Here is a 15315-nt window from a genome sequence, read left to right on the forward strand (position 1 = left end):
ACAAACATAGATATGCGCAGCCTATTGCATTAGGGTGTGCACCCCCAAAGCTCAAACACACATGATTTTCTCTGAAGCCTCAGCTGCACAGGCCAGTGAATGAATGGGAAATGCCATGTGTTGAGCGGCTTCCTGTTCATTCACAAACTGAAGCATGGTAAACACTGTTTACTATGCTTCAATTATGATTGAACACAGTGAGTGAGTCTGTTCATTGTGTTCATTTAGAATAGGAAGGGGCCGGTAAATGACATATTGTTTGCCCCCTTCCCCACTCTCCATCCCGAAACATGCAGGGATGCAACATGGGGGAAAGTCCGAGCAGTAGGGGGAATCGGCACAGAGTGATTAGGGTGTACTCAGGCACACCTGGCACACCCCCTGCGCACGCCTATGTGCACAAGTATGATATAGAGCTTCCTGGGATACACATCTAGTTAATATTAGGAGTGGAGAAGAAGAGGTAAACATGAATATCATTGTCATTAAGATGAGGTGACAGTTGCTGGGCTGAGGGAGTCCGGTGTACGTGACACAGCACCAGCTCAGAAGAAGTGTATACATGAAGTGTTATCCATTATGTTATCTGTGATGTTTATTTGAGAAAAGGAGTGAGCCACACTAAAGTATTCAAGAGTAAAGTAAACCATACCTCCCAACTTTTTGAGATGGGAATGAGGGACACCTATAAGTAAACGTATGTAGGCACAGGACACCCCGCATGCCACACACCCCTAAAGGAAAATTATACAAAAAAATTTGTTAAACCCACAAGTGCTTTTTTTACCACTCATTTTCCTTTATATTGGCTTTTGAAATTTACAAATGCAGCAGTTTAGAAACTGGGTGAAAAGTTTAGCACTGGGAAACACTTTTTTAACATTAAAAAGTGCATTTTATATACAACCAGTGCCAGGACAAGATCATCCAGTGTCCAGGGCAAAGATAGCAAATTGCACCCCCCCTCCTCCATCATTATACGTGCAAGCTTATGAGGAGGAGGGGGAAAGAGCACAGCCTACACCTCCCCCTGGCTCACCCCTCCTGTCCTTATTGCTACTAGTGTTGGGCTGACAGAAGTAGTGATGCTGCCGTCACTACTCCTGTCAGCCTTTTAGTAGAAGGAACTTGCAACGCCCCCATCCCAACAATACATGCTGCGCCCAGGGCAGCCTCCCTTCTGCCCACCCCTTGTCCTGGCCCTGTATACAACTATATAGATCAGACCAAAATGAGGAAGAAAGAGGGACAGAGGGACTTGTTTCAAATCAGGGACTGTCCAGCCAAACTTTTGGATAGAGTGGAGAAGTGTTCGAACTCCCTCATCCATGTCTTTATGGACCTTGCTTTGTGCACTGGTCCAAATCATTTGGTGGAGGGGGAATTATGGTGTGGGGTTGTTTTTCAGGTGTTGGGCTTGGCCCCTTAGTTCCAGTGAAGGGAACTCTTAAGGCGTCAGCATACCAAGTCATTTTGGATAATTTCATGCTCCCAACTTTGTGGGAACAGTTTGGGGATGGCCCATTCCTGCTCCAACATGACCAATATCCAAGGTCCATAAAGACGTGGATGAGCGAGTTTGGGGTGGAAGAACTAGACTGGCCTGCACAGAGTCCTGACCTCAACCTGATAGAACACCTTTGGGATGAATTAGAGCGGAGATTTGTAGTTAGTATCTCCTGGGTGACCACATGCTACCTAAGCCTGCTGTGCTTGGCTTTAGTTGCTGACCTGGGATGAATAGGATGAATAGGAAGCTATACTGTAAGCTATGAAATAACAAGTCTTTATTTTATATTTCTGATTACAGGGCAAGTGTTCTGATTGGTGCACCTAGAGCCAATACCTCCCAACCAGACATTGTAGAAGGAGGAGCTGTGTATAATTGCCCATTCCCGAAGACAGGGACGACCGGATGCAAACGCATTCCATTTGACAATACTAGTAAGTATAATACATATATACTGTATGTACCCTTTTCTTAAGCATCCCATAGATGATCTGATTTTCTCTCCTTCCACCATGGGTGGAAGGAAAGAAACCCGCTTGATTCCTCCATCAACACAGTCAGTGTTGATGGGGGAATCCCTCCCACAGCACTATTGTATTCTGCTGGTGATGGGGTGCGTTGAGCCTTCCTGGCCAGCAGAACACAATGATAACTGCTAGTGGCTATAGCCGCTGGCAGTAATCGTATGCTGAAAATCCAACAGGCTGGTTGTACCTAAATCAATTGATGGATCGACTTGGATACAATCAGCTTGCTCATAGATGGATCGAATCTCAAATGCTTTAGTCACTGTAGGGATTTGGAGTCAAATGTAAAGCAACTCTGTAATATCTCTTGTATTTGTGCTGATATTGGCAGGTTGATTAATTCATCACACACTTTGGATTTGTTTTTGGCTGTAGGATATGCTTTGTGTAGAGAACATGGTAAGAAGTAGAAATGAGCTAAAGCTAGATTTGCATTGGGACAGGCAGATTCAGGATGCTCAGAAACATTGGATACATTGGAATATGTGCAATTTGCTTGTACCCGTCAGGAAATAAACTGGTAGGAATAATACGTCTTGTTGGTTACTAGACATGTGCACTGACAAAAAATTTGTTTGTTTTTCGATTTTTTCCGCATTTCTGAATTTCCGAATTCAGAATTTCCAAACTTTCTAAAAAAGCAAAAAAAAAAAACCGAATGAAACAAAAGTTCCAAATTTTCAAATTTCCGAATTTTCAAATTTCCGAATTTCCGAATGATCAAATTTCTGAATTTTCAAATTTCCAAACTTCCGAATTTCCGAAATTTCAAATTTCCGAAATTTCAAATTTTCCAATTTCCGAAATTTCGAATTTCCGGAATGCTGAACTTCCGAATTTCCAAAATTTAGAATTTCTGAAATTTTTCAATTTCCAAATTTTGAATGTCCGAAATTTCAAATTTCCAAATCCCGAATTTCCAAATTCCGAATTTCCGAAATTCCGAATTTCCAAAATTTCTAATTTTTGGAAATTCAGAAATTTGGAAATTTCGGAAATTCGGAAATTCAGAAATTTCGGAAAGTGAAAAATTTGGAAATTCTGAACTTTCGGAATTAACGAATTTGTCAAAATTTGTTAAAAAAAAAAAAAAACAAGCCCGGAACTAAACAAATTGCACATGTCTATTGGTTACATAATCATGTGTTTATGAGCAACTGCCTAAAAATCCCATAATTCCCCATCCTGTCCTATATTTAAATGAAACCTATCATGATCAAAATAAGGTGACTGCCATTGTTGACCTTTTCCTTCTGAAAATGCTAGCTGGCTGGCTGTTATGCTAATGGCTCTTTATGTGGTTTCAATCAGATATAACAGCTCCTGCTGTACTCTGTCTTTAACAAACACTCTTTTAGCATTGCCCCCTGAACATTCAAAATCCTTGTTCTTAATTTTTCCTTAACTGTTGCCTGCTAACACCGCAAAGAATTGTACAGTTTTGCACTTAATAAGAGATCTTTGATGAGTGTTATTTCCATATTTTGTTCTTGTTTATTTTTATCCCATTATTGCTGTTTGCTCATGGAACAACCAGTGGTAACAGCTTCCACATGTTAATTAACTCCAGGACCATTTTCTATTGCCAGGCCTAACCTAACAGCTGGATACTTTTAATGTTTTAGTCAATAATTGCTCCCTGTTGATTTTGGTGTGGGATGTATAAATTTGACCAATTGCACCTCTTCTTCCTAAAAGGATTAAAAAAAAATTGTCCATGTATAGGTATGAACTCTTGCTGGTAATGCTGGATGCCTGGCTGTCATACTGGTCACTTGGCTTCTGCACTTTCTGAGTCACTTACTTAGAACAAGCATTCTGACTTCTGACTTTATAATTGTTACAGCCTTGTAAAGTAGTGAAACTAGAAATAGACAGACAGTTAATGATAGGCTACCAAAAAAAACAAGCATTCCAAAGCAAGAAAAGTTTAGTAGATGGGATACCCATAGACACCTTGTCTGGACCTGATGGCGGTCATTCCATCCATCTGATTATGTTGGTATTGAGTGACAGTCTGCTTATCTGCTGGTATCCTGCAGAATGCTTCCATACCCTGTGAGCAGGCCATGGATCTCCGTAACCGGTTCCGGTTTCTACTGGATACCGACCGCTGGGGAGGGAGCCTAAACTTCGACCCCCTCGCTACCTGAGGACCTGTCACTCTTACCAGCTATCATGCTTAATTACTGGTTGCTGTGTGTCTTGAACTTGTGCTTGGTTACCCATAGCAACTACACTCTTCTTCCTTGTCTTGCCGAGTTAACCTATTTGTGTTGCTGTTACTTCATACCCCTTTTTTGCTTTACAGACCCTGGTTCTTTTGATATGCCAGAACCAACATGCACCCCTTAAAGCGGAGTTCCGCCTGGGGAAAAAAAAAATACATATACTGTAGCTGCTGAGTTTTAATATATGAACACCTAACTGTTCAGGGAGCCCGCAATGTCGGCACCCAAAGCCGATCTTTGATTTGACTCACGGGTGCTGCTACCGCCATTCCTGGTAAAAGAACTAGGAAGTGGAGACTTTCGGCGTCACTCCTAGTTCCCTACTGCGCATGCGCAATTTGCGCTGCACGTTCTGAATGCTCCCTGCCCCTCCCTCCTCCCAGAAGACAGCGGGGAGGAGGAGGAGGGGCCGGACATGTAGTCGTTGACATGGCGTAGTTCACCGCAGAAAGTGCGGCGATCTTTGCCCGGAAGTGGCATTTGACAGGTATCTGCTCCCCCCTCCCCCCGAAAGGTGCCAAATGTGGCACCGGAGGAGGGGAGGAATCTGATAAGTGGAAATTCCATTTCTGGGTGGAACTCCACTTTAAATAGCTTTAGTCCAGGCTCAGAACAGTTGATAAAACTTTTCTGAAGAACTTTCATAACACAGAGCAATATGAATAAGTTCAATCCCTAATCCTAACTATAGCTTTGTGGCTGCCCAGGCATACCTCTGTGAGGTGGTAGTCCATGCTGGCGTTCGGATATTCTTTGGGACCCTGGTGCCTTCAGTGGGCTGCAAAATGCAGCAGTTCCAAAACCATGAGCCATGCCAAGAGCTCGAACAGGCCCCCTGGACCTCAGCCTTCCCCCCCTTTTTTTTTTACCAGAGGTGGGCTTGCTGGGACCAAAAGACCAGGAATTGAGCGCACATAACTTATCCCTTCCCACAGCCTGGGCTAGCCACTAACTTACTAAATCAGCATTAACACAACCTGCCTACAAGCAGTTGATCCAAGAGGTACACATAAACAAGAATATCTCTTGAAATCTTCATGAAATTACCATCTCTAGTGCCATCAGGTAGCCTCAGCCAACTCTTTTGTAGGGGTTACAGTTGGGTAGACACATGAAGAATGCTTGTCCAATCACCCTTTCATTGAGCTGTCATGTCCCAGGACCCTCTTCTAGACCCTTCTAGAATACCAATCCCAGGATCTAATCTGACAGCTTTCAGAAAAGAGCGTACATGATGATGTTGTGCGCTTAAGCTCCTCCCTACACATTTTGTCACATATGACCTCATCGGGGGGTGCGAAGTTCTGCTTTGGCAGTTGTATAACCCACTGCAAAGGTCTGAAGGGGACCAGAGAGCGCAGGGTGTCATGGACCCTTCGTTAGAGAGGTGTCACCACTATCACCTACAGGCAAAGTGTAATGATGCAGAGAACAGTGCTGATGCCATCATTTTAGGACTGCTCTTTGCATCATTGAGGACCACCCAAGATGGAGTAGATCTGAAGAAGACCTGGGCAAGGTCTGTGACTGACCTAAAGGTCAGTACTGGTCTCTGCATCATTGAGGACCACCCATTATGGAGAAGATCTGAAGAAGACCTAGGCAAAGTTTGTGACTGACCTAAAGGTCAGTAACGCTCACTGCATCATTGAGGACCACCCACAATAGAGAAGATCTGAGGGAGATCTGAGAGATCTAGAGAAGGAGACCTAGCAAGGTTTGTGGCTGGCCTAAAGACTTCTGAAAAAGGTAAGTATAAAGAAATTAACAAAATATACTTCTGGAGGAGACTCCGGGGGAAAGAGCTGGGTGACAGAGAAGGGAGTTTGGGAATTGGGCTTTATAGTGTGCCTTCTCACGATATATGAAGCAGGGTTGGGGACCGGTAAAATGAGGAACTTTGGATGCTGAGGGTTGTGTGCCTATTTGTCTCAGTGATAGAAATCTGGCGCTGATGAGAGGTATAATTCATAGAAAGGTTTATAAAAGAAAACTGAACTGTGTATTAGACCTTGGGCATTAGACTTCTTGTTTTTGCCAAATAAATATTACATTCTTCATTTTATTGAATTTGCAGTCAATTTTCTCTTAACAAATATCCCTTATTATGTCAAAGTAAATAACATGCAATACATCACTAAAGTTGCAAAAAGTCATACTGAAGGGCTGAGTGGATTTCTCATAGCCGCTAGGCAGCTCAACTTTCAAACCCGCTTTGCTATCCAAATAATGCTTTGCTCCAGAGCTGTCATGTCCGATTCCCTACACCTTGTGAAAATAAGTGATGTGAATTGGTGTTTTAAATGTCTGGCAGTCTCTGTCCAGTTCCCAATTGTATTATAATGGACTGCGCTTGGCATATTTTCTAGACAAGGCTGTAAATAGTATCCACAGAGTCTGTAAGGAAGATGTTTTTTTATTTGTCCACAGCAGCCAATCGGATCCCTTTCTTCCCTCACAACCTGATCTGGGTTCTGTTTAGTATGCAGCATAAAAATGATATTGATATTGAAAATGATATAAATGATTTAATAATCCAATAGAAAAATAAAGTTTGATTAAACACTATTGACTACGGCAGTTTGCACATACTGTAACTACTGAACTTTGTGCTGTTTTGCGTTGGCTAAGTTTACTTCCATCGCCAGCGTTCTCGAGGTGAAGGGTGCATTTCAGATTCTGGAGACCAGAACATCCTTTGACATGCATGAAGCTGGTCACATTAAGGTGAAAAAACTTTTACCTTTACAACCCCTTTAAAGTAGAACTATAGGCAAAACTTTTTTGTTTTTCATTTTGGATAGAGCAAGGGAGGGTTATAACCCCTGTCAGATTCTTTTTTTGCCATTTGTGTCCCATTTCTGAGATTTCCCTTCACTTCCTGTCCCATAGCCAAACAGGAAGTCAAAGGAAATCCCTGGGAATTCCTTGGGGACCCCCAGGTCACCAAAACTAGTGCCCCTATTGGAAGATTACCCCTCTATTACTTTCCTGGGGAAAACCCAAATTTTGTGATTTTCTTTAACTTTCAATGATAATGGTAAGCAGGATAAATAGAGAGTGTGAATCTCTTTAACAGGTGCACAGACAGCAATAAAAACTGGCAAAATTAGCAGGGTAGGAGTAAGGGAAATCTAAAAGTTGTCCTTGACTCCAGAATTGGAAAGGGAACTAACAGCGGTGTATTCCTGATTAAATCTTTATTCAAAAATGTAAATATAAAAGAGGCATAGACAATAGGTACCGGTAATTGCAAGCAAACAAAAAAAAATGACAACGTTGTCAGATCTAAAAACACATTCCCAAGAGCCAGTCAAATCTGGTTAATCAGCAGTATATAGGTGAACAAAAGGATGTGATAATTGGACTGAGAGGGTCCTGGGAAATCGCACGCACTGGGCACTGAAGAAGGACCGTAGTGAAGTCCCCTTCTCTATTCGGTAATTTTAGGGCATAGAAACCCTTAATTTTGGGTCCTTTAGATTGCCCATTATGATACTTGGAGAAGTGTTCCGCTATTGGAGTTTTGTCATCTTGGGATCAAATTCTGGACAGAAGTTCGCCTATGCGGGTCTTTTCTGTCCGATTACCCTGAAACCATTAATGTTTACAGGCATACCACACTTTTAAGTACACAATGGGGTTTATTTACTAAAGCTGGAAAGTGCAAAATCAGGCTCACTTCTGCATAGAAACCAATGAGCTTCTAACCTCGGCTTGTTCAATTAAGCTTTGGTAATAAAACCTGGAAGCTCATTGGTTTCTATGCAAAAGTGAGCCTGATTTTGCACTTCCCAGCTTTAGTAAATAAACCCCATTGTGTACTTAAAAGTGGGGTATGCTTGTATATTATACGAGAATCCACCACTCCACCCGTCCAGGAAAGAGGCTCCAGCACACATATTGAATTACTAAAAGCAAATCCACTCTACACTACAAGTACACTTGAAAGTGAACTTGGAATTGCAGTCGCTGTAGATCTGAGGGGAAGATCTAAAATCAGGGGAAGCTCTCCTGATTTTATCATCCAATCATGTAGAAGCAAAAATGCTGTTTTTTAAATTTCCTTGCATGTCCCCCTCAGATCTACAGCGACTGCACTTCCCAGTGCACTTGCAGTGCACTTGTAATGCAAAGTGGATTTGCCTTTAGTAAATAAAAACCCCAATCTCTTTACCATATGGCTCAAACAAGGGAATAAAAGATCCACAGAAAAAAAATCATTCTGCGACAAATTTTAATAAATAAATGTAAAAAAAGATAAAATTAAAATATATATAAGTCCACTCACATTTCTTTGTGCCCACTCCAGCACCCAGTATGTCCAGCGCAACTAAGCTGAACAGCTGCCACTGTTCTGAAAAACCCAAATCAGCCTGCATTCCACAAAAAGGAAGTGACGTCACAGGAAGTGACGCAAGCAACTGGAAATCCTGCGCTTTATCCCCAGACGGAGGTTATCAGGAAGCTCTCTGGTCGCCATCTTAGCGCCTAAATTTATACCTTTTCCAATTTAACCCTTTAATTTTCCATTTTTTTTCAAGGTGTTGGGATTTTTTTAATCAGTAGAGTGGGCAGGGTTACAGGTGACAGGTTGTTCTTCTACCTTCCATACTATGCACAAATGATTTATGCTCTTGTTCTTTATTAGATTTAATGTTCTTGTTGTATTTAGTTTGCTGGGTTTCCAACCACTTTAAATAAAACGTTTTTGAGCCTGGGGTTCAGCTTTAAGACATAAGCGGAATTGTTCTGAATGACAGGTCACTGCTTTATAGCCAGTCTCATTATTTTGTTCTTATTAAATTAAAAACTCTGAGGATTTGTAGAAGCAGATGTGCAGAACATTTCTACAAGTCTGTGGGTTATATACAAAATTGAACTAAAAGCTAAAAAAAAAAAAAAAAAAAAAAAAAAGAAAACTTAGATGAAGAAGATGAAGGAGACATAGTCTGCTACTTGTTTTTCCAGTATGCTACTAGTTTTTCCAGTAATATTATTACAAATGCGTGTATCTCTCTCTAAATTTAGGGTAGAAGATTAAGAACAATTGGACCCGTAACAATTAACATCTGTAGCATCAGAGGTTGGCTGTGAATTCAACATTACTCTTGTCTAATGCTGGATTTCCATTACAGGAGGCTTTAGCTGTACAAAGTTTGTGGCCTCCTTCACCTCTAGGTACAAGCTTAGTTTGCTTATGAAAAATCCATCTTCACCTTCTTCCCATTGGAACTTATAGAGGGACTTTACTCTCCCCCTTTATGTTTTTTTCTTCCCCTCTTACCTGTACTGCTGGTGCCCCATGTTAGTACACCCATGATAGGGATTATTGTAACCCCCTTCACTGGTTGTCCTAAAAAAAAAAACAAATGCCTAGCAAACCCAGCATAGTCTAGTGAAACTGCTGGAAAATGCTGGGTACCGCACCTCCATATTCTATACTGAATTTATTAGGGGGCCGGGTGCCTCTTTCGGGTTCTTGCATCTGGCTCTGTGGTGACGTGCCTCTGCACAGTGTGCCCGAGATTGCCTGGTACATGCGCCCTGTGCTGCGCCGAAGCCTCTTGGGATGGGTGACGTAAGTGTCCCAGGAGGCTTCAAGAAGGGGTGGAGAGGACATATTTCTCGCCTTTGAAAGAAACCAGGATGTACTTGGCAGCGACCTGATGAAAGGGCATTAAAGAAAATTAAAAAATGTAATCTCTGATTGTGTAAGGGCTTGTTCAAACGTGTTTTGATTATGAAGAATGAAGCAATGCTCATTAATGCAGCTAGAGGATTTATGACATGTTTTTGAAGCTGTGACAGACCCAACCAGGACAGGGACTTTTGGATGGGACGGCAGGGTAGCCTCTTGCCTACTGACTAAGGGCCCTAGCATTTGAAGAAGCTACAACCATTTAGGAAGATGTCCTGTTATATAATGCAAGATGACATTACCACATTTAACAATCAAGGAAGCCATGATGGTCTCTGCCAACTTGAAACTCAGTGAGAAGATGTATGTGAAAAGAAAGCTGATTAATGAGATTTGGACAGCCCTGGGTCTTCTTAAATACTGGTGCCGAACTGTCTGGGTGGGTACTGACCCGAGTCACCTAGGCTTGTCTAGGTGACTAATTGTTAATTAGCTTATTGTTTAATTAGAATACTGTTTGTTGGCTGTTCATATGTACTAATGATATTACTGTTTACGGTTTGCATTGTTTAGGATAATATGATCAGGCTCTTATCTGATCTTGTGTGGTATATATTCTGTGTGAATTTCCAGTAAAGTCAGTTCCAATTTGCATCCTAAGCTAGTGTCACCTAGTTCTTGGGTGCAATTCTCAGCTATAATACCTTGTTCTTGGTTCTAGATTGGAGGAAGCTGTATCCTGATGGAGACACCCAGGCTAGGTGCCAGGCTGTCCATCACAGAAGTGTTAAAAAAGCATCAAGAATACTCGCTAAATGCCCATGAAAGTGTCATTTTTCTAGTGGGAAATTTTTAAAGAGGAAGTGATGTAAAGGAAATGATCTTGCTTGAGGCATGTTAAGGCTGTGGTGTGATAAACATTTTTGTGAATTCTCTGCAAGATAGATTCATACACTTTGATTTCTTTGACACTTGGCTTGGAGCTGCTCTGTCCTAGTTCTCTATTATTCCCCAGTGCATTCTGGGATACAGGAACCTCGACTGTCCCTCCCCCCCCCAGTGCCCAGCTAACCCTTTATAAATGCTTCACTAATACGCCATAAATTCTATAAGTGCGGTTAAGGTGCAGTTATAACGCATTACCATTAAAATAATGGAGGCGACTGACAAGCGTTAATGCCTCATGAAAGTGACATGCTGCTTAATTTTTAACACAACACTACCATTCCTATGTGTACTTCACTGAGTGGTGCCCATTGTAATATTCATGACAGGCATTGAAGGATTGTTATGAGACTTTAAAAACGCTGCTTACATGGCACTTAAACACAGGGTATTGATACACGTGTGAACGAGCCCTAATGGGGGGGAAGTACCTAAAGAAGATAAAGGTCCCCTTTAATATCCTTGCAGGCTGAAGGTTATCCACTCAAAATAAGAATTGAGCTGCAATTACAGATTCACATGCAAGTGCATCATTATTTCTATGCCCATCACTTTCCTAATGCAACAGTCTCTTTGCTGCATATGCATAAAGTGTGAGGTAAAATATGGCCTAGCAGTGAGTACATGGAGAAGCCCTTGTCACTAAAGAGATGCACCAATGGGTCAGGGAGTGACTAGTGTAGGGACAGGTTACCCATCTGTCAGGGACAGTACTTAGGACCAGGAAAAGATTCCAGAGGAGAAGGAAAAGAGCAGGGACTACGTCAACCGTCTTGGAAAGCCTCCCCTTGGAGGTACAGACCAGCCAGGCCTCATTCCGCTCCTTGTGGCAGGCGCTGTCGGCATTCCTGAGTCTCCAGTCTTCTGTTCCCCCACTGTTGTACTTCGTAAGTGATCCCGGTCGGGTTGCCAGCTGTGTACCTTTGAACTTTTGTTACTATATATTCCTGTTACTGCATTTGGACTCCATGTGTTCCCTGTCTGTCGCATCACGATGCACCTACCTACGCCCCCAAATGTTGAGTTCAGGTGTTTCCAATAAAGAATACTGTTAATGCTACAGCATTCAAAGATATTTTAGACGATTGTCCACCATTGTGGTTATGTTTAGGAAAGGCCCATTTCTGTTCCAGAATGACTCTGCCCCTGTGTACAGAGCCAGATCCATAAAGACATGGTTTAATGAGTTTGATGTGGAGGAACTTGAGTGTCTTGCACAGAGCACTGACCTCAACCCTACTGAACACCTTTGGGATGAATGTGCACACCAATTACAAGACAGTTCTTCTCATTCAATATCAGTACCTGCCCTTACTTTTACCTGAATAGGCACACATTTCTACAGACACATTCCAAAATCTTGTGGAAAGCCTATTCAGAATAGCTGGTATAGCTACAAACAGGGGGCCGACTCTATATTAATGGCCACAGTTTTTGAATGTCCAACAATCTCATACAGATGTGATGGTCAGATGTTTATAAATGTTTGGCCATATAAAGTAATAGTTCTCTGTAGGCAATCTTAGGTCTGAAATAATGGACTTTATTCTGCTATAGCAGCACAACTGTTACTTCTTGTTACTTTAAGACCAAAGAGGTTTTATTTTATTTGGAGCACCCCTTGATCCTTGCACAAGCTTATTCCTGTAGAATGTTTTAGACCTTCTGCAAGTATTCTCTCCATTTCATCAGGCAACATTTAGTGACGTCGTCACTGTGACAAGAGGTCACCCAACAGCAGGGTATGCTGGGACTTGTAGTTTATAAGTAAACAAGGGGTCTTTCCACAGGCATTGGTGATCTCTATTATTACCAGAGAGAAGATCAAATGCCAGCATGGAGGAGGAGTACAGAAATGCAGTTCAATTCTTTTAAATCAAAGTACACATGTTTCTTATTTTTTGTACGTAGCCTGGGAAGACTTGCAAAGTCTTCTGGTCACATACAAGATAGCATCAGCCTGCAGCCAGAGCTCATTTCTAGAGGGGGGAATAGGCTATTTCAAGATGTTGACTGCGTGCATGAAGACAGAAAAGATACATTTTGTTTGGTTAAAGCAAGTAGTTAAATAGATCATTGAAATACAGATATATCAGCTGTATTACTGCCAGGCTTGTTGTTCCAGCACTTCTGACACACAGCCCATCGGGTCCTAGACATCCACTGCAATGCTGAAGCTTCCTTTGGTCCAGGACACTCCCCCCCCCTTCCCAGACTGCTAATTGGATACCGAAGGAGCAGCAGCACACAAACTCAAGTCTCCTACTGTCAGCGTGCTTATAGACTTACTGCACAGCTGGCCTTCTCTCTCTCAATCTGAGTCATGCTGTGCAGAAGATTTATGGAAACTGAAATAAAATTACAATTTGGTAACCATACCAGTTGCATATAATATACTTTTAATTATTTGTGGTGAATATATCACTGCATTAAAGCGGAGTTCCACCCAAAAGTGGAACTTCCGCTTGATTGTCTCCCATCCCCCTCCAGTGCCACAATTGGCACCTTTCGGGGGGGAGGGGGGACAGGATACCTGTCTTAGACAGGTATCCTGATCTCACTTCCGGGAGTCCGGGCCGCATGACATCACTGCGGGGCTCCCTCCTTCTCTCCCTGTGGCCGGGCCAGTAGGAGAGAGGAGCCTCACGCATGCGAAGTAGGGTCCGTATGGCTGCACTGCTGAGTACCCTTACCCGCAATGGCAGCGGCAGCACCCGACAGTTGATGGAAACATCAGCTGCGGTGCCGACATCGCGGGACTCCAGGGCAAGTAAGTGTCCTATTGTTAAAAGCCAGCAGCTGCAGTATGTGTAGCTGCTGGTTTTTAATTCTAATTTTTTTTTTGCCGGAATACCGCTTTAAATGATGTTTTATTTTATCTGTCTGAAGTTAAAGAGGCTGTTGTATTATCAAGGCGGAAGTCTGGTCAAAAACGATTTTTCTACAATTGCATATGTAGCGCTAACCCCTGCAAGGGCCGCTGATTTTGTCCTAGGTTCTTTCTCACAAGTGTAGTAGCAGCCAGGCAAACAGCTATATTCACTCCTCTGGCTCAGTAAAGAATCTAGGGGTCACCTTTGTCAAACTTTATTGCAGGTTAATTTGAATGAGGCTTAGGGAAGAAGTGGGATACTCCAAACACTGAACAGTAATGAGAGGATACTCTTCTTGTTGCAGCTACTTCCTAAACAGTCCCTTCAGCAATAGGACAGGGAATGGATGGCACTAGGACACCATAAGTAATGTTTCATGCCAGGCAAGCTTTAGTATTAGTGCACCAGGGTTTAACAGCAGCAACGGTCACTGGGATTCTTCACTCTGTTCTCACAGTGTCCCCAGGTACTTGGATGCCTCCAGACTCAGGCAGACAATTTCCTAAGTGAATCTTCCAGACCAAATCTCCAGTGAAGCCCCTATCTTAGCTTTAAAGAATTTGCAGCTAATTTATGCACTCTCCCAGCCACCTCTGTGCATCCCCCCAGGGATTGGCTGGAGCTATAAAACAATTCAGGCTGCTCATTTGACTCTCCAGTCCACTACATTCTGGAAGCCACAGACCGTGTGGAAGCAATCAATCCCACAGCCTGCAGAGCCCAGAGAAAGTACAAAGTAATCGCAAGGTGCTCCACTGATCCATAAGAACTAAATTTACCGAACCTGCTAACAACCTAACTGGGAGGGTGCTACTGTACACATAGGAAAAATAAGTTATTGCTAATGAGGTGTGCTCCAGCTCTGCTGCTGCAGCGGTTATCTGTCTACACTGATCATCAGGTGCTGAGACTGTAGTACAGCATAGCTCCCAACTGTCCCTGAATTCAAAGGACTTTCTCTGATTTGGAACAAAGTTCTTCTGTCCCTCTTTCCTCCCCATTTGTCCCTCAGTTTGTTTTGATCTATATAGTTGTATATAAAAGAAACTTTTTTATATTTCAAAAAAGTGTTTCCCAGTGCTAAACCTTTCATTGAATTCCTAAATTGCTGCATTTGTAAATTTCAAAAGAAAGAATAAAGGAATAGTAGTGGTAAAAAAAAAAGCACTTGTGGGTCTAACTAATCTTTTTTTTTTGTATAATTCTCCTTTAAGGAGGTATGGCAGGGGTTTGTCCTATGCCTACATACTTTTGCTAATTGGTGTCCCTTGTTCCCATCTCAAAAAGTTGGGAGGCATGAGTACAAATATCACAGGGAAGCACTCAGCGCCTCCTCCATTCAGAAAAAGCCTTTGCAGAAATATTTTTACAGCATTCAAGATGTTCTGTGAATGGAGAGGGAACAGACTGTCCAGGGTTGTACGCCCATGTACATGGACTGTCCCTGATTTGGAACAAAGTCCCTCTGTTCCTCTTTCCTCCTCATTTGTCCCTCATTTTGGTCTGATCTCTATAGTTGTATATAAAATTCACTATTTATCTTCCAAAGAGCATTTCCCAGTGCTAAACCTTTCATCCAATTTCTAAA

The 15315-nt window shown here is 42.3% G+C and overlaps 1 protein-coding gene across 1 annotated transcript in view; it reads left to right on the forward strand.

The window, feature by feature from the left end:
- Positions 1-15315, forward strand: part of ITGA8 (integrin subunit alpha 8) — a 239603-nt gene that overhangs the window by 6334 nt on the left and 217954 nt on the right. The window contains exon 2 of the mRNA XM_073629668.1: positions 1811-1944. Within this exon, the coding sequence (XP_073485769.1) occupies positions 1811-1944 (134 nt within the window). The remainder of the gene's footprint in view (positions 1-1810; positions 1945-15315) is intronic.

The sequence above is a fragment of the Aquarana catesbeiana genome, linkage group LG05 (genome assembly GCF_042186555.1).
Source record: "Aquarana catesbeiana isolate 2022-GZ linkage group LG05, ASM4218655v1, whole genome shotgun sequence".
Classification (NCBI taxonomy): Eukaryota; Metazoa; Chordata; class Amphibia; order Anura; family Ranidae; genus Aquarana; species Aquarana catesbeiana.